The sequence below is a fragment of the Coenobita brevimanus genome, chromosome 53, assembly GCF_032717465.1.
Source record: "Coenobita brevimanus isolate Jiangsu-jjx chromosome 53, ASM3271746v2, whole genome shotgun sequence".
Taxonomy (NCBI): Eukaryota; Metazoa; Arthropoda; class Malacostraca; order Decapoda; family Coenobitidae; genus Coenobita; species Coenobita brevimanus.
The window spans coordinates 43,394,123-43,417,929 of record NC_137006.1 but is presented as its reverse complement, the minus strand read 5'-3'; the positions used below and the strand labels follow the sequence as shown (position 1 = coordinate 43,417,929).

General features: G+C 42.3%; 2 protein-coding genes across 2 annotated transcripts in view; one reads left to right on the top strand and one right to left on the bottom strand.

Moving 5' to 3' along the window:
* Nucleotides 1–412: 412 nt before the first annotated feature.
* On the bottom strand, nt 413–6,882 carry LOC145400673 (transcription elongation factor, mitochondrial). Its single transcript, XM_080273110.1, has 6 exons — nt 6,790–6,882; nt 5,749–6,150; nt 4,655–4,801; nt 3,576–3,695; nt 2,270–2,419; nt 413–692 (listed from the first exon to the last, which is right to left on the bottom strand). The coding sequence occupies exons 1-6, from the start codon at nt 6,847–6,849 to the stop codon at nt 453–455; spliced, it is 1,119 nt and encodes a 372-aa protein (XP_080129236.1). The 5' UTR covers nt 6,850–6,882; the 3' UTR covers nt 413–452.
* A 769-nt stretch (nt 6,883–7,651) lies between these two features.
* LOC145400822 (cytochrome P450 4c3-like) overlaps nt 7,652–23,807 on the top strand; it is a 48,095-nt gene continuing 31,939 nt past the window's right edge. Inside the window, exons 1-3 of the mRNA XM_080273258.1 lie at nt 7,652–7,855; nt 13,625–13,741; nt 19,080–19,161. Coding sequence (XP_080129384.1) covers nt 7,652–7,855; nt 13,625–13,741; nt 19,080–19,161 — 403 coding nt within the window. The remainder of the gene's footprint in view (nt 7,856–13,624; nt 13,742–19,079; nt 19,162–23,807) is intronic.

The window sequence follows — 23,807 nt, the reverse complement described above, 5'->3', positions numbered from 1 at the left end:
TTCAACAGTCTTTCTGAGCTGAAAAAAAGTCTGAAGAAACAAAGAATATAATTGGTGGGAAGAATAAATTAAACTCATCCCTGAATGAAGCTAATGATGAAATGATTCTAACCTCAACAATCTGGAAGACTTTCCTTTGTTGAATGACATCAGTGGTCAATAAACCTGAGTAAAACAAATGAGGTACTGATTGGATGCCTTTATGTGATGGTCCTAATATAACCAGGCTGATCTACTAGCCAGATATATAATTATCCTCCTCAAACACCTCCCTGTCCCCCAGACTGGATGGTGGACTGATGGAGAAGAGCATGTCAGCCTTCACCTCCCTGTCCCTCAAAAGGAAGGAGGACTGCAAGGGAAGGGCAGATCAACCTACAGTTTATCGGGTTCAAATTCAGCTGAGCCTGGGGCCACAATAATCACAACAACAACAATAAGGTAAACATTTATCATACTGAGGGTGTGATCAACTTCCTAAGCACATCGACATTTTGTTGTATGATGGCGTGGTTGAATGCCAGCCCTATAAACAAGGCAGTGGCAGAGTGGCGGCGGAGCGAGGGGTGTGTGGAAAAGTAGCAGTCCTGTACCCCCTCCCCCACATCCAATGGGGGCAGCCAGGATAGCAGCTGTTGTCCACTCATCAATTCATCCGCTAGCTTCAGACCTGATGTCCGTTCACCGCCTCTCTGTTGGAAGTGTATATACAGTGGCTACCCTTTTCTTATGTAAAGAGTAATAAAGAAACTAGTAAAAACAAATCCCATCTTGCCCCCTTGTGATGGCACGGGCCAAAGTTAGGTTACTGTAGTTTGGAAATTTAAAAGATGATGATGATGAGTAGCCAATGTCTCCTTGATAACATTACATAATAAAAAATCCTCCAGTCACCTCAGGATCAAACATACACAAAGCCGTCAGTCCATCTGGGGCACTTGAACCACCAGACACCATCAACACAATGACAACTGTTTATTCTCACTTCCATCAAACAATTTTATGTTCTCATTACACGTGCTTTTATCCAGTTCTTCTACGTTCACAGTAATATATTTGTCTATTTATGTTCCCTTGCTACCTAAAAAGCTGCTTTGCTACTTTCCTCTTATTTACAAAACAGTGCCAGTTATATGAAAAAAGGTGTATCATTCTGGAACATTTCACCAACATATAACAAAGATTTACTATATCATAAATGCATATTATGTCTATAGTATGTACAGTTCCCGCTTGATGCAGTAATAATGGAACTATCAATCTATCAACCTACAGCCATAAGGGGTGGCCATAATCCCATAAGGGGTGGCCACAAACGAATCGCCTCCATGTCACCCTGTCTTCTGCCACTAGGTTGCCCTACCTCTAACTCACACTCCCCTCTCTCATATACCTCTCCACCCCATCCCTCCATCTCATTCATAGGAAGTTATGAAAGTGTACTCTTGAAATTCAATCCACTGTTTCAAAAGTAAAATCAGAAAAGGTAAACTACTTCCTAAAGGCACTGTTTAGTAAAAGATGCCCTCGCTTGCTGATGCTTTATTTGGCTTTACTTTTTCTACTAAGGCCACAGTAAATGCAGGGAATCATCATTATCACTCAGAGGTGTGTTAAAAAATATATAGTTTACCCATACATATGACTGTGTATTTTAGGAGAGATAGGCACAACCAGCTTTGTAAGTAATGATGAATATTTAATGGGTATATAATTTTTGGTGTAGATTTCAGTGGAGTTTAAAAAATAAATAAATAAATAAACTTATGATGCTGAATTACTGAAGCATAGGTGCACAATGTGAGAAGTATGAACATCGGGAGAAGGAATGAGAAAAAGTCAGATAGAGAGAGAAAAAAAAAACGAAATGAGATCGTAGAATGTGAATTCAGGGATAGGGGACGGAACAGGTAGGCTGCCACAGATTGAGCAGCGTGGACAGTTGCCATTAGGTAACCATGGCCAACACAAGCAACATGGAGCCTTTATAAACAACACGAATGATACAATATGAATCAAGGAAAGAGAAAGTAAAAAAGGTGAAAGAATTATCAACAGTGTATCCAGTGATGTAAGCCAGACAAATTCTTCAGGCCTGTTTCACCATGATGAGGATGACAACAGAGGTGATGCTATTTTTTTTTTTTTTCCGAGGAAGAAGGAACCAAAGGCCGCGAGCCTGCAATTGTTGTTCCTTCCAAGAGAAAAACCAAATACAAGAGAGAGCCAAATTCAAGATCCGATCATGGTGTGGATCTCTGAAACCTACCTTAAGCATGAAGAGTTTTGGGACGATGGATTCCTTCATGTAGATTAGGCGACCACTACTCCACTTCACTGCTCCCTCCACCTCCTCCTCCTCTCTCATTATATCTCTCTTCAGCCTTGATTCTAGTAGCACCATCAGCATCCCTTTTATCTGTAAACACAGGAGACACTGATACTATACTCTGTCTGCTTTACCTTGGCATAAAACTGCCATCTCTCCATCTTGAATACTGAGCTGTAACAAGAACTTAACACTAGAATGTGATCCTATACTCTTTTCGCTTTAACTTGGCCTAAAACTGCCCTCTCTGTTTTGAATGTGGAATTGTAATGAGATTAACACAAGAATATGGTGCTATAATCTGTCCACTTTAACTTGGTCCAATCTGCCACCTCCCTCTTTCGAATGCCAAGCTGTAACAAGAGATTACCACTATAATATGATGCGAGTCATAACAAATGGTATGGAAATATTATAGGGCTGCGTTACTGCCTTACTGTGTCATTAAGCTACAGGAGGAAACGTAAATGAGTTAGATTAGGGCGTCAGGCTATAGACAGACAGAGACAGATAGGAAACATAATGGAGTTGTACTGGCCATGAAGAATAACTAATTAATGAGACCCTTTTGTTTTTCTATCTGTCAATCTACTACTTGATGCAGGATTTTGTGAGATTTAGCCTTAGTAAAATAACCCCCAGCTGTTTTTGTCCCAGCTCAGTGATGACTCCCCTTTCCCACAACACTCCATCCTCCATTTACATACTCTGGCTTCCTATCTTTATATTTTGCCTCCCTAGTGTTTCTGGGTTCCATTATCCCAGCTGTGGTTCCTGCAAAATAATATCTGCCAGTATCATGCAATTATGGTATTGTACGTATGCATTTGGTCATGTGAAGAGGGTGGAGAGCGAGAGACTAATGAGGAGAGTGTATGAGGTGGACAGCGGGAGAGGGAGGGGGAAGTTGAGGATGAGATGGAGGGATGGAATGGAAAGGTAGCTGTATATGAGAAAGGAGGGTGTGAGCTGGGAGCAAGGCAGTGAAGTGGCACTGGACAGGGCAAAAGGAAGAGGAAAGAATGAAGGAAAGAAAGACAGAAGAGGGAATGTAAAGTCACCAGTAGGCAGAAGAATGAGGAAAGAGTGAAGGAAAGAAAGACAGAAAAGGATGGATGGAAGAGAGAAGGCAGACACCCAAAGCTGCACTACATCGAGTCAGTGGATGGTGTGCGCCCCCACCTACCACTAAATAATAATAATCTGTCAAGGAAGTGAAGTGGTAAGTGTATCGACCTAAACTGACCTGTGCTAGTTGCATGGCGATGATGATGGTGCCGAGTGGGACTTTGATCAGCTGCTGGTTGTTCTTCTCCTCCCACACGTACAGATCCGCATCAGGTATTCTGCTGGCCACGTCCATAACCTGTCCAAATACAAAACCCTCATTAGAAGTCAGGATTCTCTTTAAAAATACCACACACACTGAAGGCGTTTTGTCTGCGGTCATCCTTTGTGGGATTAGGGCATCAGGCTATAGATAGAAAGACAGATAGATAGATGGATAGATAGACAGACACTTTTCCATCTACCTGGTATTGAGGACTGTGGGAAACTAGGAAATCAGTTTTACAGACTGAAATGGAATTGTAATACGGGACTTTTCTGTGACTTGCTGTGAACCTTTTGAATCCTGGTGACTTCCTATTAACGTTCTGTTTAGCCTATTCTTGCATCTATCGACAAATTTATTAAACTTAAGGAAGGTCACTCATATTCTATCTTGTTTTTTAAGGCTGTACCTATCCCATCCATTTCAAAAGCTCTATCCTTATCTGAATACAATCACTGGGAGGCAGTAGGAACAAACAGGATGTCCAGACTGAATGGGTAACAGTGAAAGTCAAAGAACATACAGTAATGACAGTCTATGGTGCTGTAATGCTGTCACTTGAATGGAGCTGAAGATACAGTGATATTCTGCTTATATAATGTTATGAGACAACCAGATTAGCTCTTTTTTTTTCACAGATATGATTCCGTTTTTTTTTTTTTTTTTTTTTTTTTTTTTTTAAGCGCCCTTTCTTCCACCTCCTCATTTTTGAAAGTGAAGATGAAAGTTGCTTCTCCCTATACAATATTGTTTTGTTACCAGCTACTGTTTTTTTTTTTTTTTTCCCCAACACAAGATGCTGTATACTTTACTATACTGTACAAGGATTTTTTTTTTTTTTTTCCCATCCCTGCTGACTGGAAACCCCCATCTCCCTTCCTTTCCCTCCCCCCCTCCTGACTAGAAATCTCTTTTTTTTTTTTTCCTTTTTTTTTATAGAAACAATTATGACTGTGTGTGAACAATTATGACTGTGTGTGACTCAGTACTACCTTGTCATATATTTTTGGTGCATCGAAGCGTGACTCAGAGTTGAGCAGTTCCTCCACACTGAGGTCTTCTACTTGGCTGCCGCGATCTATTTTTGCCCAGGCAAGACAGCCGGCAGTGACGTGTACCGACACCACTGTCCTTATGTCCTGTTGGCCATAAGTCACCTCAGTTATGCGGTGTTCTGGTAAATAAACAGCAGCAAGTGGTTGCATAATACCCATAATAGTTTATGGGCAGCATTGTTGTAAGAGAGGAGAAAATACAGTACTGCAACTACAGATAATGATGAACAAAAACTATCTATCTATCTATCTATTGCCAGACACCATAATCCCGTAAGGGGTGGTCATTTGACTTTGAGTTATTTGTTTTACAGGGAGGGGCACTAACCCTCCACCAACCCACATGTTGACACGTAGGGTGCACGTATGGTCTGGTTATATGGTTACCACCCAGCGTTGTAAATGGTTTCTTGGCTTACATGAAACCATTTGGCTTGTCACTCGATGTAAAGCCACCTGTAAGGGAAAGAAAAGCAATAAGAAGTGACTGGAAAGATGGGAGAAATAGGAAGAGAGGAGGGCAGCCACAGAAAAAGAATGGTAAAGGCTATGGAAGAAGTAGGCAGCACTACATCAAGTGAGTGGATGATGGTCGCCACCATCTACCACAAACTACCAACCGCATAAGCTGTTAAGGCCACCAGTAGCATATGACATACACCTAAAAGTAAAAGCAGGAATGTACTTAAAACAAACAGACCACTAAAACAAGGAAGGCACTAAAAACAAAGTTGTTTTTACAGACAACTACAGCATTGTTCAGCACAAACCGAGACCTTCCTTAGTTGGGCCAAACATTTCATCACAATGGAGAGATAGGCTATGTTTAAAGGTATATAACTGTTAGAAAAAATAAAATAATAATAATTACAGCACCGGTATGTTGCTCTATTGATGACCCCAACACTGTACAGCATATAATGAGACTGAAATAAATGGGTGTCAGCTTATACTCATTTGTCTGTGGTCACCCCTTATAGGATTAAGGTGCCTGGCGGCATATAGACAGAGTGACAGAATGCATTGTTTACCTCCAGTTGAGCCACATCCACCCGTGGCTTCACCAGTCGTTTCCTGAAGTTTTTATGAAGCATAATATTTGTGGCATCATCCTCCACCTCCTCCCCATCCCTGTCCCTTAGCAGTGCATTACACAGGCTCTCCACGGCTTTTATCCCAAACCCGTTGATGTACAGAAGTTCGGATAATTCTGCGTAGCTCCCAACCTCCGCCTTACTCTTCATGAGCTGCTTGATGATGCGCTTTGTCACCTTCAGCCTGGCCAGGTCAGCGGAAGTGATGGTGTTGACGGTGGCCAGCAGGTAGTTCTGTTCGTCTGGGGTGAAGGGCAGCTTGTAGGTCGTGAGGTCGTACTGGCTGTTTCCGGAACCATCTCCGTAGTTCCTTTTGATGGATGTGGAGTATGCTGCATGCTGGACAGAAATATGGGTTATGGTGCTGTAAAAATCTTAAGTGTCAGGACCAACTTGCCTAGCCCCAGGTTCCTACACTCCTCATGGGGTGACATAGGATTGGAAGATGGATGGATGGATGGTTAGATGTGCTGTAAAATCATGTCATCTTGTGTTAGTGTTGTAAAATCATGTCATCTTGTGTTAGTGTGCTGTTAAATCATGTCAACTTGTGTCAATGCCGTAAAATCATGTTATCTTGTTAAAACTGCTGTAAAATAATGTCATCTTGTGTCAGAGTGCTGTAAAATCATATCATCTTGTGTTAGTGATATAAAATCATGTCATCTTGTGTTAAGGTGTTGTAAAATCATATGTTTCATGTTAAAGTGCAGTAAAAAAAAAAAAAAATGTGACTCTATATATCAATCATCATTATCATCCCAGCCCAGTTTTCTTGTAGTTAGTGGTGTGGGTAGGATTCTGAAGGAGGGAAGTAAAACAAACTTTATCAACGCTACCCAGAAAAATGGGCCACACCTCTATTCACTCAGGCAATCAATATTGATACGTTACACAAATTAAATGAGCAAAAGATGCATTTTGTGAACTTGACATACTTATAATGCTGTAAACATTATACCGGTGGTGCTCATTTACTTGCATAACATTGCGACCCAAGAGGATATGGCGATGACACAAGCACAGTCGCCTCAACATCTAGTTAAGGTAGAAATCACCAACGCAAACCACCGCAACAAGGATAATTTTCTCTGTGCTAATGAATACGTGGTATAAAGATGTACTATAGAGCTCAGTGGATGCAGCGCGATATCAACCAAGTTGGGCTCAAAACGACTAATCTGGAATTAATGTGGTCCGTATACTTAGGAAAAATGAAAAAGAATTAGGAGGTCAATTAGAAACAGTTAAAATTTTATTCTTAGTTTTGTTCCTCAAAACGAAATTTGAGGGTTAGTGCAACGCAAAAATCTTCAAATAGGAAGTGTCCTGAATGGAAGATAATACGTAGAGTCGGTCAATGTTTTGGTCGCTTGCTTTAGTAAAATGTAACGAGGTGCCCGCTTTCCCTTGAAATTGAAATGAAAATAAAAAGTAATAATTTCTCATATCTGTCTGTCGATCTATCTGTCTACCTACCTATCTATCTATCTATAGAGAGAAAAATAGGCATCGATTTCGTAGGGCGTCTTCCTCGGCGATTTATTGCCTATTTCGCCTTTCATGGAAACTATCGATACTAAAATGGGTTACTTGCTCGTATTCTCGTCGGTTAAGGAAGGTCCGAAACACCTATTACTTCAAGATTCACTATTGGATATGACTGGTTAGTGGTTAATATCCTCTTGTGTAAGCCAGGCTGCCGTAGGGTGTGGGTGTGCCATGCAATGCCCACACGACGAAGCCGCCGCCGTAAACGCCGAGGGTCTCGCCTTTCTGCATCGTGGAAGTTGGAAACAGGCTGGTGCCAGTGATATTCTCTCCATCTCGGAGAGTGACGATGAAGGGCAGGAACAACCCCAAAGACAGGAATTGGAGATGGATGACAGTACGGTCCTGTATTGCGGCAGCGCAGGCGGCACGTGGCGTGGTCACAGCTGGTGCGGAAGTTGGCAAGCGCCTACGCACGGTAAAGGACAGCGTTGCATCGGCTGTTGACCATGATATGGAATATGGTGAATTGGAGCAAGGTCGTGACGCCAGAGTGATCGGATTGTGAGCTCTCCCTCTCGCGAAAAGCCAGGTGGGCTGTTTCTGTAGCAAAGTTTCCTGTATTTGAGGTACTGTTCAAAGAACACGTTCGTATGTGACATGAGGAGTGGCCATGCTGTTTTTGATCTGATTTGATTGGAAATATTTATTGTTGTAAAAGATACACAGTGTGCTTATACAACAAGGGGTGATGCTTTGGATTACATGACTAGTGATGGATTTAATGGCGTTATCTTGGAAGCTGTTACGTAGGTTATGCTGAATTGTTACGTAGGTTATGCTGAGTATGACGATAGTGGAAAGATTTAGCCTATGTAACGCAGAATAAGGCATTATGGTATTATATAATAAATCGGTTAGGGAAAGGTATTTTGGAACAAGCGACAAGAACACGGGCCAACGGTTGCTTTGCGGGCTCTCTCTCTCTCTCTCTCTCTCTCTCTCTCTCTCTCCCCAGCGGTTTTCCCTTAATATTATTATTATTAAACTAACCTCATCTGTCCCTACATAAGACACATTTGAAAGGGGACGAGATGCGTTGGCGCGCTCTCCTTACACTGCGAATGTTTCAGGATTTAAAAACATGGGGTTATGCGTATTTATGTATGTGTATGTATGTATGAATGAGTGTGTGCATGTATATGTGTATGTATGTGTGCGTATTGTGGGTGGTAGTCGTGTCAGTCTGCGTCCTTCGGCATGTGTGCACCCCATTATCTAATCGCTTCAGCCCAAGGACGCTGATTTTATTTGATTCCTGCTATTTCCTGACGATTTGATGCGGCCTTGGGAGCAGTATGGAAATTTATGTGGTTAGTGAAAGCTTTATCGAACTCCTCCAGTTTAAATGATGTAGTAGCAGCAGCAGCAGTAGTAGTAGTACCCTAGTAATATAATGGTAATAGTAGTAGCAGTAGTTATAGCGGTAGTGAAATAGTAATTATAATAACCATAATAATATTAATCATCATTCACTACGTATAGGCAGTTGACCGTAAGCATGTAACTCCCATTTTCCCGGTTATCAATATTTCATGCGTAACACCCCTTCCTACGCGATTTATTTTATCTAGCATTCCCTTGTGTTGTATGGTTCTGATGCTGCCTAGATCGATGTGAACAGAGATATAAATAGCGACCAGTATGACGGTTTAGTATTCAGAGCAAATCGGCGGGTAAGAAGGAAGCTCTGCGGTAATTTAAAACTACATTGATAACACGAAAAAAGAGAATAGTGAGGGTGTATGGCAATTCAGAAAATGTAATGGGCAAAATAATAAAGAATGCTACGAAACTTAGCATCAACTCCAGGCAACCAATGCGCGATGCAGGCGTATGATGCTCCGTAGTACAGTATCTCTTCCTGAGTGATTCATTTTATCTTGTTTGCATTAAATACTTACTAGAGGATTGTTAATGGTGTAAAGTACAAAATAAATAGGGTAGGAGGAAGTGCTACGTCTCTACTTTGGGGGAATACGACTTATTGTACCTCAGGCAGCGTAGTTTTACCCCGCAGCAAAACAACGAACAAACGAACGATAACATGCCCTTAGGCTCAGTGCGGTACTGGCGCTGGAGGAGAGTAGACGTAATATTTTGTCGGTGATTATTTCTTTTGTTACCGCCACTGTAGTGCTGAATTTTGCTGTGTGGAGGGACTTTGAAGTACTGGGAAGCTGAGGCGTGGAGAATAAGGTAATTGTTGATGCCAGTAACGTTATAATTTGTACTTTTCGTGTACATAACCACTGCGTTGTTCGCGAGGTAGTTGCTGATTGCGTCTGAAAGGGTCGTTTAGGGATGCAAGATGGGGTGTTGGACGAAGCCTTTTATAAACGGATGCCACCACTTACCCACGCCCCGGCCACGCTATTAATAGAACCATACTGTAGTAGTAGTAGTAGTGGTGGTAGTGTTAGAGCCGTAGTGGTAGTGGTGGTAGTAGTAGGAGTGGTAGTAGTATAGTAGTAGTGGTGGTAGTAGTAGTAGTAAGTGGTAATAGTGGCAGTAGTGGTAGTAGTAGTGGTGGTGGTGGTAGGGTATAATAGTGGTAGAGAGTAGTTGTAGTAGTAGGAAACCAGAAATAGTCACACTTTAATTTCCATCATATTAATGTGTTAAATTATCCTGTTATGGTTTACTGATCCTACCATCCTTATTACATTTAGGGTTGTATTGTAAGGTCCCTAACACCTCTTACGCAGCGATTTATTTTTGGATAGGGCTGATTCATATCCATTTGCGTGTTATTTGTGCAGAGTATGGCGATAGTGGAAGGATTTATGTAACAGAAGAGGGCAGTTAGATTTAAAAAAATAAATCGCTTAGTAAAAGGTGTTAGGGAGCATCCTTAACTGACGAGAAGGCGGGCCTAAGTGACTAAATATTTCTTAATACCTTGTCCTTAGTGATTTATTCTGTGCATTACTCACTTCAGTACTAGAAAATATGTAATAATACAATATGGAAGAAAAATGTGAAAACTAAATCGCCAAGAAAGAGGATTTACGTACCGGTAGCCTCTTCCGCCATTTAGAATCACTTAAATTCGTTCAAGAGTATATCGTTAGAATCACTTAAATTCGTTCAAAAAATACATCGTTACAATCACTTAAATTCGTTCAAAAATTCATCGTTAGAATCACTTAAATTCGTTCAAAAATACATCGTTAGTCACTTAAATTCGTTCAAAAATACATCCTTACAATCACATTCGTTCAAAAGTACATCCTTACAATCACTTCGTTCAAAAATACATCGTTACAATCACTTAAATTCGTTCAAAAATACGTCGTTACACTGCAATTCGTTCAAAAATACATCGTTAGAATCACTTAAATTCGTTCAGAAAATTCATCGTTACAATCACCTAAATTTGTTCAAAAGTACATCCTTACAATCACAAATTCGTTCAAAAGTTCATCGTTACAATCACTTAAATTCATTCAAAAGTACATCTTTACAATCACTAAAATTCGTTCAAAAATACGTCGTTACAATCACTTAAATTCGTTCAAAAAATTCATCGTTACAATCACTTAAATTCGTTCAAAAGTACATCGTTAGTCACTTAAATTCGTTCATAATACATCGTTACAATCACTTAAATTCGTTCAAAAGTACATCGTTACAATCACTTAAATTCGTTCAAAAAATTCATCGTTAGAATCACTTAAATTCGTTCAAAAAATTCATCGTTAGAATCACTGAAATTCGTTCAAAAAATTCGTTAGAATCACTTAAATTCGTTCAAAAATACATCGTTACAATCACAAATTCGTTCAAAAATTTATCGTTAGAATCACTTAAATTCGTTCAAAAATACATCGTTAAAATCACTTAAATTCGTTCATAAGTACATCGTTAGTCACTTAAATTCGTTCAAAAATACGTCGTTACACTGCAATTCGTTCAAAAGTACATCGTTACAATCACTTAAATTCGTTCAAAAATACATCCTGAGCAGCCATAACAACGTATCTTTTTAAAATTTCATGATGAGTTTCGACGCTAGTAATCTCGTCAAGAATCTCTCTCTCTCTCTCTCTCTCTCAGGTTATTATTTGTATAGCCTTATAGACACAAGCCACGCCCAACACGTAGGATTTCTTGGAGGGAACTGTTATTGCGGGCTCATGGCCTTTGGTTCCTTCTTCCACGCATTAAAAAAAAAAAAAAATTATTTTCCTTTTCATTCATTCTTTATTTTCCTTCCTTTCTCTTTTTTTTTTTTTTTTTCTTTATTTACTGTGGTTATTATTATTAGCCTTACTTATAAAACAAACCATGCCCAGACCCCAAAATTAACGGTCAGATCCACTACCCCGTTCCTAACCTTTCTTTTGTGCGCTCCTAACCTTGCCAGGGATGAACAGGTGCACAAGTACTGTAGTAGACACAAACAGGAGTAAACAGATTAGCACTACAGATAAACAGATGCGGTAGGAGGGGAAGAGAAGACGGTATGTGGGCAGATAACGTTAAACAGGTGCCCATGTACTGTAGTAGACGCAAATACAAATAAACAGATACTCAACAGATATATAAACAGATGCGGAAGGAGATTAAAGCAACACGGAATGTGGGCAGATAAACAGGCCTGCGTTATCTATCCATCTATCTATTGCCAGACGCCTCAATCCCGTTTGGGGTGGCCACAAACAAATCGCCTCCAAGTCGCCCAGTCCCCCGCCATTTCACTGCCCTGCTCCCAACTCACACCCCCCTCTCTCATATACCTCTCCACCCCATCCCTCCATCTCATCCTCGGCCTCCCCCTCCCTCTTCCCCCCTCCACTGCGTTATCACTGTAGCATAAGACAGGTGACCGCAAGATAACGTGTGTGTGATCTAGGTATCTACTTACGGTTTGTTTACGTTAGTAGAGGACGATACGTAACACCTTTTCCATAGCGATTTGTTTATGGGCTATTCAGAATAACATTGAGATTTTTTTTTTGTAAGCTGGTTTCTCGTTCAACTTCCCCCTCCTCCTCCTCCTCATCATCATCTTCATCATCATCATCATCATCTTCATCCTCAACCTCATCATCATCATCATATTCCTCTTCTTTTCTTTTTGTCATCTTTTTATATTCCATCTTCATCTTCTTGTCCTCCTCCTGTTCTTTTTCTTTTTATTATTTTTCTTCGTCTTCCGTCTTCATCATCTTTCCCCTCCTCCTCCTCCCCCCTCCCCCTTCACCACCTCCCATCGTTGCCATCATCGTCAGGGATGGCCCGAGGAGTATGTGATTGGGGGGGGGGGTGTTAAGGACAATTTTGACCAATTTGATCCGTCTGGCGTTACGGTTTGACCAACTAAATAGATATAAACAAACCAAATTTATGACCCCCCCCCCTCCTCCTTGCCACCGGTCCATGGGTGAAGGGGGTCCAGGTCCAGTCACCTTGATTAATTACCGTATGGTACTTGATTTTGGCTTAGATTATACCCCTGACAGGAAGGAAACGATTATTTTGTCCTCTCTCTCTCTCTCTCTCTCTCTCTCTCTCTCTCTCCCTCTCAGTAGTTTTTTGACCAACTCAGAACACACACCCTCCCCCGGTCGGGCCATCCCTCATCATCTATTTCTTTTTTCGAATGTTCAAAATAAGCAAACTGTGTTGGAGTGGAATGAGTCTCCTTTGTTGCTAGTCAAATCGACCATCGAATTTTACAACTGGGTCCTTGTTCTCGTCGGTTAAAGATGCTTCCTAACACCTTCTCCTAAGCGACCTATCTTACACCTTACTGTCCATCTCCGTGTTACATAAATCCTTCCAGTATCGCCATACTCAACATATATAACGTACTAAAGGATATTAATTAGCTATATCAATAAATTAATCGCCAAGAAAGAGGGATTAGGGGAGCTTCCTAACCCGACTGGAATATCGGCCTTGGACTCCCTAACACCTCTTCCTTAGCGATTTATTTTTGGATATGGCTGGTTAATATTCTTTTGGTTGTTATGCAGACCATGGCGATATTTGAGGGATTTTTATAAGACAGTAAGGGGTAATAAGGAAAAAAAATCGCTTAGGAAAAGGTGTTAGGTCTTGGTCCCACCTTGTCTTCCTTCACCCGTCTCTCGTTCCGGATATCGGTACCTGATATTCCGTTGCTTTTTTGGCGATTTTTTTTTATTTTAGATAGTTTATTGTTATTAATATATATTTTAGATATTATTATTATTATTATTATTATTATTATTATTGTTATTAGTATCACTTATCATTATGATGATTATTACAGGTCATGACGTGGGCTCGTAGTGATGTGGTGGCGTGGGGCGGCAATGTGATCACCTACGCCGCCTTCACCACACTGGCGGCTCTGGCCATCGTCTGGTTCTTGAAGAGGCGACAGAAGGTCAGTGCAGGGCCTGGCGTGGGGATGTGTCGGATATCCGCATCCGCATCGGCGCTTATGTAAAAATATACATCCGCATCAGCATCCGCATTGACATTTTAATAAACATCCGCATCCGCATTTGAACGAGACAAAGCGGACGTGGTGGGTCACTGCATTATCGTGAAGATCGTGACTGTAACTGAAATTTTTGCCTTCGTTTTAAACAAAAACATTAGTGTTTTTCCGTGATGCGACTTGCCTGCTGTGTTTACTGTTTACGCTGGTAGGAGGTCATGAGGGCGAAAATTTTGTAATTCTATAGTGCTTTGGTCTGCACAAGACCAAAGTGCTGTGACTAACTCCACCAAGTCGATAAGAGTCGTAGGGTAATACGCTTACCTTGGTACTTTGCTAACAGGGTTAATAGGAGTCTAAATGCATTTATATTGGTGTGTATGGTTGTGTGCGTGTGTGTGTTATGGAGACTATGGCTAGGGAAGTGTCACAGTAAGGTAAAGAAAGGTGATGGAAGTACCACTGTCTGAAAACACTATTTTTTACAGTAGCTGAGTTCATTATGAATATTTCAAAAGTAGGAAAAAATCAGTTCCCAAGGCCGGGATCAGGGACAGGCAGTTGTCTCCAAGGGCGGAGCTTTAATTAAATGATTATGCAACAATATATCCTGAAAACATCAGCATCCGCATTCGAGAGGATGTCAGATTCACATCCGCATCCGCAGTTTTTAGAAACAGACATCCGCATCTGCAAGACACAGAAACATGATAAACGCATTCCTTCTGACCGCATGATAACCGCATTCTCTAGCCTGGGGAATATCCTAACACAAGGATCGGGGGACTTTTGCAGGATATTACACAAAAATATATTTGAGTAAAATGAAATTACCCCCAGACTTCAAAGTATAAAATAAATAAATAAACAAAGCCACGTCTGTGTACACGTGTGTATTAGGCGCCACAGCAACAGTATCATGATACACTATACATGGTTTTATATCTTGTTCACTAAAACATCATTTATGTGAAAAATCAGTAATACACCTCACGCATTTCCCCCCTAAATTTTTGGATTTACACAATTTGGGGTAATTTGCCCATGTTCCCCGACCCCTATCCTAACACCTTCCCCTTAGCTATTTGTTTTGCATATTAAACGTTCATGTTCGATTGTGGGATGTTTTGTTGTCACCATTTACTACTGCTACTACTACTCAACTAATACCAGTACTACTATACTACTGCTTCTGCTGTTACTGCTGCTACTTCTACTACTACTACTAGTATGCTTCCTTGTCTAGATCATTCTCGTTGCCATGATGCGTCAGGGAGGAAGGTAACAGACATGCTTCAAGTGTACAGTAGACGCAGTGTGTGTAACAATCTACAGCCTCCCTCTGTAGATTGTTACACACACACACACACACACACACACACACACACACACACACACACACACACACACACACACACGACCAGCGCCGCCACAGCATACCGAACTGCTGCTCTGTATAAGGAAGTACTGATCTCATCATATAGTTTATACCGGTAAATGCTCCAACATGCATGTGTCGTAGGCTCCAACATGCATGCGTCGTCTTTGGTCACCTAATGGCGGCTCTCCACGCTGCTCGATCTCTAGCAGCCTCCCTATTCAATCCCTTATCCCTGAGGTCACACTGCATAACCTCATCCCAGGTAATTTTTGGTCTGCCTCTCACAACCATACCCCCAGCGTTAACACTTTTCGCCTTCCGCACACAGTTGTCATCCTCCATCCTCTCCACATGCCCAAACCATCTCAATCTGCCCCGTATCACAACACCAATACACCCCAGTCCCGTCCTTCCTCTCAAACCATCTCAATCCACCCCTCCTCATCACAACACCAATACACCCCAGTCCCATCCTTCCTCCCAAACCATCTCAATCTACCCCTCCTCATCACAACACCAATACACCCCAGTCCCATCCTCCCAAACCATCTCAATCTACCCCTCCTCATCACAGCACCAATACACTCCAGTCCCATCCTTCCTCCCAAACCATCTCAATCTACCCCTCCTCATCACGACACCCGTACACTCCAGTCCCATCCTTCCTCCCAAACCATCTCAATCTGCCCCTCCTCATCACAACACAAATACATCCCTGTCCCATCCTTCCTCCCAAACCATCTCAATCTGCCCCTCCTCATCACGACACCCATACACTCCAGTCCCATCTTTACCCTCAAACCATCTCAATCTACCCCTCCTCATCACAACACCAATACACTCCAGTCCCATCTCAAACCATCTCAATCTGCTCCTTCTCATCAGAGCACCAATACACTCCAGTCCCATCCTTCCTCCCAAACCATCTCAGTCTTCCCCTCCTCATCACAACACCAGTACACTCCAGTCCCATCCTTCCTCCCAAACCATCTCAGTCTGCCCCTCCTCATCACAGCACAAGTACACTCCAGTCCCATCCTTCCTCCCAAACCATCTCAGTCTGCCCCTCCTGATCACGATACCATACACCCCAGTCCTATCCTTCCTCCCAAACCATCTCAATCTACCCCTCCTCATCACAGCACCAATACACTCCAGTCCCATCCTTCCTCCCAAACCATCTCAGTCTGCCCCTCCTCATCACAACACCAGCACACTCCAGTCCCATCCTTCCTCTCAACTCTATCGCAAACCTAGCCACCCCTCTCTCCCGGTGGACTGAAATATAAAGCCAATACCGAACGATAAATAGAACTCGGTGAACGATGACATTTGAAACTCACTGGTATTATTCCCGAAGCCCCAACACTTTTCAGAATATTGGGTTAGTGTTTCATAATTCTTCGGCCGCAAAGTTTAGCATTCCTGACCCCAACCATACGGCGTAATTAAAACTGAGCGAAAAGATATGAATAAACCCCCCCATTTTTGAACGATCATTTCTGAAACACGTGATTATGATGATGCCTGGCCTCTCTATGGTATGCTATGTTATGTGGGATGCAGGCTAATCCTATCTAATAATTCCTGTATGCTATGTTATGTGGGATGCTGGCTAATCCCATCTAATAATTCCTGTATGCTATGCTATGTGGGATGCAGGCTAATCCCATCTAATAATTCCTGTATGCTATGTTATGTGGGATGCAGGCTAATCCTATCTGATAATTCCTGTATGCTATGCTATGTGGGATTCAGTTGTTGCTTTTGTTGCTGTCGTTGATGATGATGTTGATGTTGTTGGTTGTTGATGATGATGTTGGTTGATGATGATGATGGTGGTGGTGGTTGTTGTTGGTTGATATGATGATGATGATGTTGGTTGATGATGATGTTGATGTTGTTGGTTGATGATGATGATGATGGTTGATGATGATGGTGGTGGTGGTTGTTGTTGGTTGGTATGATGATGATGATGTTGGTTGATGATGATGATGATGATGTTGGTTGATGATGGTGGTGGTGGTGGTTGATGATGGTGGTGGTGATGTTGGTTGATGATGGTGGTGGTGGTGGTTGTTGATGATGATGATGATGAAGTTGATGATGTTGCTGTCGTTGATGATGATGTTGTCCTGGGTTCATGTGCGCAGTAAACACGGTGAACTGCTGGCTCAAATTCCCCTTCTGCATCCCCCCATCGTCCTTGGGAGGGATAGGGAGGGAGCTGAGGGACGTGTGTATACCCAGGCGGTGGAGTCGACCAGTTATATCAGTGCCACCACGTGAAGGCGTCCCTCAGTTACTCTAGGGGGTTAATATTGGCTTGAGAGAGAGGGAGAGAGAGAGAGAGAGACTGGTCACAAGTCAGGCCGCATTTAATTTATAAGGGCCTTAATAAAAGAGAGAGAGAGAGAGAGAGAGAGAGAGAGAGAGAGAGAGAGAATGGTTACATACGGCAGGCCCGCATTTGTTTATAAGGGCCTTAATGAGAGAGAGAGAGAGACCACATAAATCAAGCTGCATTTAATTCATAATAACCTTAATTCGAGAGAGAGAGAGAGAGAGAGAGAGAGAGAGAGAGAGAGAGAGAGAGACTACTAACCTGCTGGTCATTCTGAGATGCAGTAAACTCAGCCTGTCTCCAAAGAATCCAACATATCAGTGACAGGTAAAAACAGCGGTGTATATCCAAAGAGATCAAAGTAAATACCAGTGTGTAACCATGACGAGGCACCTACAGACTGCAGATAAGGAGATGGCCAGTTGTAAGATAAGCGTGTAGAGTGAGTGAGATAAGCATGAAGGGTGAGATAAGCATGAAGAGTGGACAGCTAGTGGTGTTGACGGGCGGCTTGATTAATTTACAGGCAAGATTTTTGTAAACTAGGGTGCTTACGTCTATCTGTCTGTCTGTCTAAGTCAGACGCCTAAATCTCGAAAGGGGTGGCCACAAACAAATCGCCTCAACCATCACTGCTTCATCTCAACCTAAGCTAATTCGCCTCAACCCAACTTATCCACTTCCAACTGGGCGTGACTCAGAAAAAAAAGCTAGACTGACCTAAGCTTGTCCTTATCTGACGTTACCTAACCTGACTTAGCCCAACCTGACCTTACATTAGCCTAATCCACCCTAACCTAACCTAACCCAACCTAACTAGCCTAGCCTACCCTACCCTACCCTAACCTAACCTAACCCAACCCAACCCAACCTAACCTATCCTACCCTAACCCAGCCTAACCTAACCCAACCTAACCTAACCCAACCTAACCTAACCCAGCCTAACCTAACCCAACCCAACCCAACCTAACCTAACCTAACCCAGCCAACCAAACTCAGTCCAGCCTCTCACCTTCCTTATCACTTAACCCCCTCTAACCCACCCTGACCCACCTAACCCACCCTGACCTAACCTCACCCAGCCTAACTTCTAACGTCATCTGACCTATAAGTTTCACACACACACACACACACACACACACACACACACACACACACACACACACACACACCGCTCGCTGGTGCAGTGGTAACGCTCTCGCCTAGCATCTGCTAAGACGGGGGTTCGCGCCTTGCTTGGGATGCGAAAAAGTTTCACTGACAAAGCGGGTGGTCACTGTCCTCCTTGAGCAAGAGGATGGGTGTGTGCGTGTGTGAAGGTCACAGCCTTGCCCTTAGATCGGACTATATGAGCTCTCAGTTCCCTTCCGGGAGGGTAAAAGCTGACGGTCACGACCATCAAGTGATCCTGACAGACCCGGTGAATTACACACACACACACACCCTCACTCACACACACACACACACACACACACACACACACACACACACACACGCGCGCGCGCGCGCGCGCATTTTCTTTACATGTTCTAAAGTAATTCTCGTTTCTTTTGCAGATTTTGTTGATAGAGCAGATTCCCGGCCCTAAGGCTCTACCCCTGCTTGGCAACGCTTTGGAGGTTAATGTAGAGCCCAGAGGTTAGTGACTCTCTCTTTCTCTCTCTCTCTCAACATTCCATCCTCCCATGTTCTCTCTCCATCTTAAATTTTCTTCCTTCCTCCTCCTCTCCTTTTCTCCATCCTATTAATTTACTCTCTCTCTCTCTCACACACACACACACACACACACACACACACACACACACACACACACACACACACCGCTCGCGGGTGCAGTGGTAACGTTCTCGCTTGCCATCTGGTAGACGGGAGTTCGCGCCTCGCTCAGGTTGCGAAAAGTTTCACTGACGAAGTGGGTGGTTACTGTCCCCCTTGAGCAAGGGGACGGGTGTGGGTGTGTGAAGGTCACAGCCTTGCCCTTAGATCGGACTATATGAGCTCTCAGCTCCCTTCCGGGAGGGTAAAAGCTGACGATCACGACCATCAAGTGATCCTGACCGACCCGGTGAATTATACACACACACACACACACACACACACACACACACACACACACACACACACACACACACACACTCACACTCTCTCTATTCATGACCTTTTTATCGCGTAAGTAATGTTATCAGTTCAGCTTGATAAGGGAAGGACACTGGATAGCAAGAAATACACAGATAAGAGTTAAACGTTATCTGGTAGGGGAAAGTAAGCATGAACTGTGTTTGGCTTGGACTCGCTATTATTATTATTATTATTATTATTATTATATTTATGGTAATTATTATTATTATGATCATTATTATTGTGATTATGATGATTGTTATGATTATTGCTACTACTACTACTGCTACTACTACCACCACTGTTGTTATTGTTGTTATTATTATTGCTATTATTATTATTTATGATGATAATGATTATTAGTATTAATATGATGGTGATTACTACTACTACTACAGCCATTATCATCATCATTATTATTATTATTATTATTATTATTATTTTAACTCAGATCTATAGGTCAGTCCATTGTATCTTTTTCTGGAGTATATACATTTTTTTATTTTTCATTATTTAATTCAAACTTTTCCCCAAAATTTTCTCCCTTTTTTGTAATAATATTTTTTTGCCTTGACTGATTTTTTTTTTTATCCATTTAGTACAAGTTATATATATATTTTTTTTCTTCTCAACTTTCCTTTTTCTTATTCTTTTTTTTTTTTTTTTAAATTAAATACAAAAATCCATCTCTCTGGGAACCACCTCACAGGATGGCTTACCTGAATGGATAGAAAATGAGGAGTAAGTACTAAGCTGGGGAAGTATGAAGAGCGAGAGACTAACGAGGAGAGTGTGTGAGAGTGAGGTGGAGGGAGGGGGTGGCCGAGGATGAGATGGAAGGAGGGAGAGGGTGGGGGAGGCCAAGGTTGAGATGAAGGGATGGACTGGAGAGTTATATGAGAGGGTGTGTGTGAGCTGGGGGGGGGGGGCAGCGAAATGGCCGGGGACAGGGCGACATGGAGGCGATTTGTTTGTGGCCAGCTCTTACGGGATTGAGGCGTCTGGCTACAGATAGATATGTAGAACTATCGTCGTCTGTGTTCATCTGAGGGAACTGAGCAACTCCCGTAATATCAGAAGGTGGGAATGAGTCTCCTTGGTTACTAGTCTCCTTCCACCTTAACTTGGCCCAGATTTTCGTCCTTTTGCAGCTTATTTCACGTAGCTCAGTGGCAGGGAAGGACACTACAACGGCTCTTCATCCTTTCCATAGCACTTCTTCGTGACTAGCAATCATTATAGGGTTATTCTCTTGTTTTTCGTCCTTTTGCAGCTTATTTCACGTAGCTCAGTGGCAGAAAGAGACAATGCTACGGCTCGTCATTCTTTCCATAGCACTTCTTCGTGACTAGCATCATAATTTAGTGTTAATTACTATACTCCTTGCACCTTGACTTGGCCCAGATTTTTGTCCTTTTGCAGCTTATTTCGTGTAGACAATAATACAGCTCTACAGCCTTCCTATAGCACTTCTTCGTGACTAGCACCATAACCCACATGTTTGCATCTCTCTCTCTCTCTCTCTCTCACACACCCATTTCAGCTCAATTGATGGCCAGGTGTAGTCATATTGGAGGGTTGATTTGACTAATAACCAAGGAGACTCCATAATTAAGGCTTACCGAATTTCACGCAACCACGACGTTATATTATTATTATTATTATTATTTTTGTTATTATTATTATTATTATTATTATTATTATTATTATTTAATTGTATAGTTATCGAGAAGCAATTTTTTAGAGATATACGCTTTTTATTCCTCTGTTACATGAGAGAGAGAGAGAGGGAGGGAGGAAGGGAGAGACTTTCATTTATATTGCAGGTGCCATTCTGTTCTTAGCACCTTTTCCATGTTGATTTATTCTACTTTCGTGCACCGCATTTTCGTTTCCTATGTCACTGATATTAGCTAAGTCGAAATTACACTTGGAACTATTAAAACAGTGCAAACTAAATCGCTAAGGCAAAGGGGCAACGAATTTTTGACATGGATAAGTTGAGTGTGAGGGATGGAGAGCTCCCTAACATCATTTCCTAAGCGATTAATTCTGTTTATTACACCTTACTGTCCTCTTCCATGTTACATAAATCTTTCCAACATCGCAGTACTCTTCATAAATAACCCACAAAAGGTTATTAATCAGCCATATCCAATAATAAATCGCTAAGGAAGAGGCGTTAGGGAGCCTCCTTAATTGACGAGAGTACGAGCCTTTGACTTGCCCTAGCGCCGTATCCTTAGCGATTTAGTTTTGGATATGGCTGGTTAATATCCTTTTTTTATGTTATTTATGCAGAGTGGGGCGATACTGGAAGGATTTATGGAACAGAATAGGATAGTTTGGTGTCATAAGTAAAATAAATCGCTTAAGAAAAGGTGTTAGGGAGCTTCCTTAACCGACAAGAATACAGGGGAGTGGAAGTGAGTTTATTCCAAGTCATTTCTATACCCTTTTCACTCCAACTTGGCCAAAAATTCCCACCCCTCCTTAAATGCTGAGTTTAACAAGAGATTAACAAGATACGATGCTAGTCACGAAGAAGTGCTATGGAAAGGATATAGAGCCACAGTGTTGTCTCGTTCTGCCACTGAGCCACGTGAAATAAGCTGCAAAAGGACGAAAATCTGGGCCAAGTTAAGATGAAAATAGTATTGTCTTTTTCTCTCGCCTAACAAACTAGTACCTCTCCAAATGCAAGTCAGTGGTCCAGTTAGTCAGTCATTTAGTCAGCAGTCCAGTTAGTCATTTAGTCAGCGGTCCAGATAGTCAGTCAGTCAGTGGTCCAGATAGTCAGTCAGTCGTCCAGATAATCAGTCATATAGTCAGCTGTCCAGTTAGTCAGTCAGTGGTCCAGATAGTGAGTCATATAGTCAGCTGTCCAGTTAGTCAGTTAGAGGTCCAGTCATTCAGTCAGTCGAAATTTGGGCCCTGAGGGAAAATAAATAAATAAATAAACTCGCCTCTCGTAATCCGTATTTGAATCCACCACTTTCCCTCCATTTTTCTCCGTTTTCTTTGTCGTGTTTTGTTTTCTTTCCTCTTCCTTTTATTTTTGTCATTATTTCTCCCCTACGATGTTTTTGTTGTGTTTTGTTTGTCTTTCCATTTTTTTTGTCATTGTTTCTCCCTCACGATGCTTTTTTCTTGTTTTTCTTTCCATTTCCATTTTTTGTCATCATTTCTTCCTCACGCGTCGTTGTCTTCCTTTGTTTTGTTTTTCTTTCCCTTTCTGTTGGTTTATTTTATTGTTTCTCCCACACACACAATGTCCCACAGAATTTTTCAAGCGAATCATGGGCTTCTGCGACTTTGGCACCGTGACGCGCATATGGGTGGCGCGGACTGCATACGCCCTTGTGTCCAGTGCAAGGGGCGCTGAGGTAAAAGGGAGGTGGTATAGTTGGACATATTGGAGCTTTGTATTTTGGTGCATGGGTGGTTGGGGGCAGGGCATGTTGAAGTGTCGCTTTTTTAACAATTGCAGCTGCAGAAGGGAATACGGGAGCACTTTACGTTTGATTTGCGGGGCGGTTGGGAGCAGTGCATGTTGAAGTGTCGCCATGTTTAACAATTGCAGATACGGAAGGAAATACGGGAGCACTTTACGTTTGATATTCAGGGTGGTTGAGGCAGTGCATTTTTTTCTTCTTTTTATGCAAGGAAAAAGGAACCAAAGGCCAGGAGCCCGCAGATGTTGGAGTGTCTCGATTTTTGACGATTTATATTGAAGATTGGGGCATACAGAGTGGTCTATATGCGTGAGGCCAGAGACGCGTGTGATGATAGTTTGTGTGTTGCGGGAACGGCTCAGGCTGCTGGTGTGGGTGTGGCAGTGGGAGTTGGAATAGAATGAATGGATGCTCAGGCTGCTGGTGTGGGTGTGGGAGTAGGAAATGAATGAATGCTCAGGCTGCTGGTGTGGGTGTGGCAGAAAGAGTAGGAAATGAATGAATGCTCAGGTTGCTGGTGTGGGTGTGGCAGTGGGAAATGAATGAATGCTCAGGCTGCTGGTGTGGGTGTGGCAGTGGAAGTAAGATATAAGTGAATGCTCAGGCTGCTGGTGTGGGTGTGGCAGTGGGAGTAGGAAATGAATGAATGCTCAGGCTGCTGGTGTGGGTGTGGCAGTGGGAGTAGGAAATGAATGAATGCTCAGGCTGCTG

What these genes read in the sequence shown, in the direction of transcription:
- LOC145400673 (XM_080273110.1), bottom strand. Translation starts at nt 6,849, where the DNA reads ATGTTGAGGCGACTGTGCTTGTGTCATCGCCATATCCTCTTGGGTCGC. An exon ending in TCGCCATGCAACTAGCACAG is followed by an intron (nt 2,420 to 3,575) that starts GTCAGTTTAGGT and finishes CTGTGTTTACAG; the next exon opens with ATAAAAGGGATGCTGATGGT. An exon ending in CAAAACTCTTCATGCTTAAG is followed by an intron (nt 693 to 2,269) that starts GTAGGTTTCAGA and finishes CACTTCCAACAG; the next exon opens with AGAGGCGGTGAACGGACATC.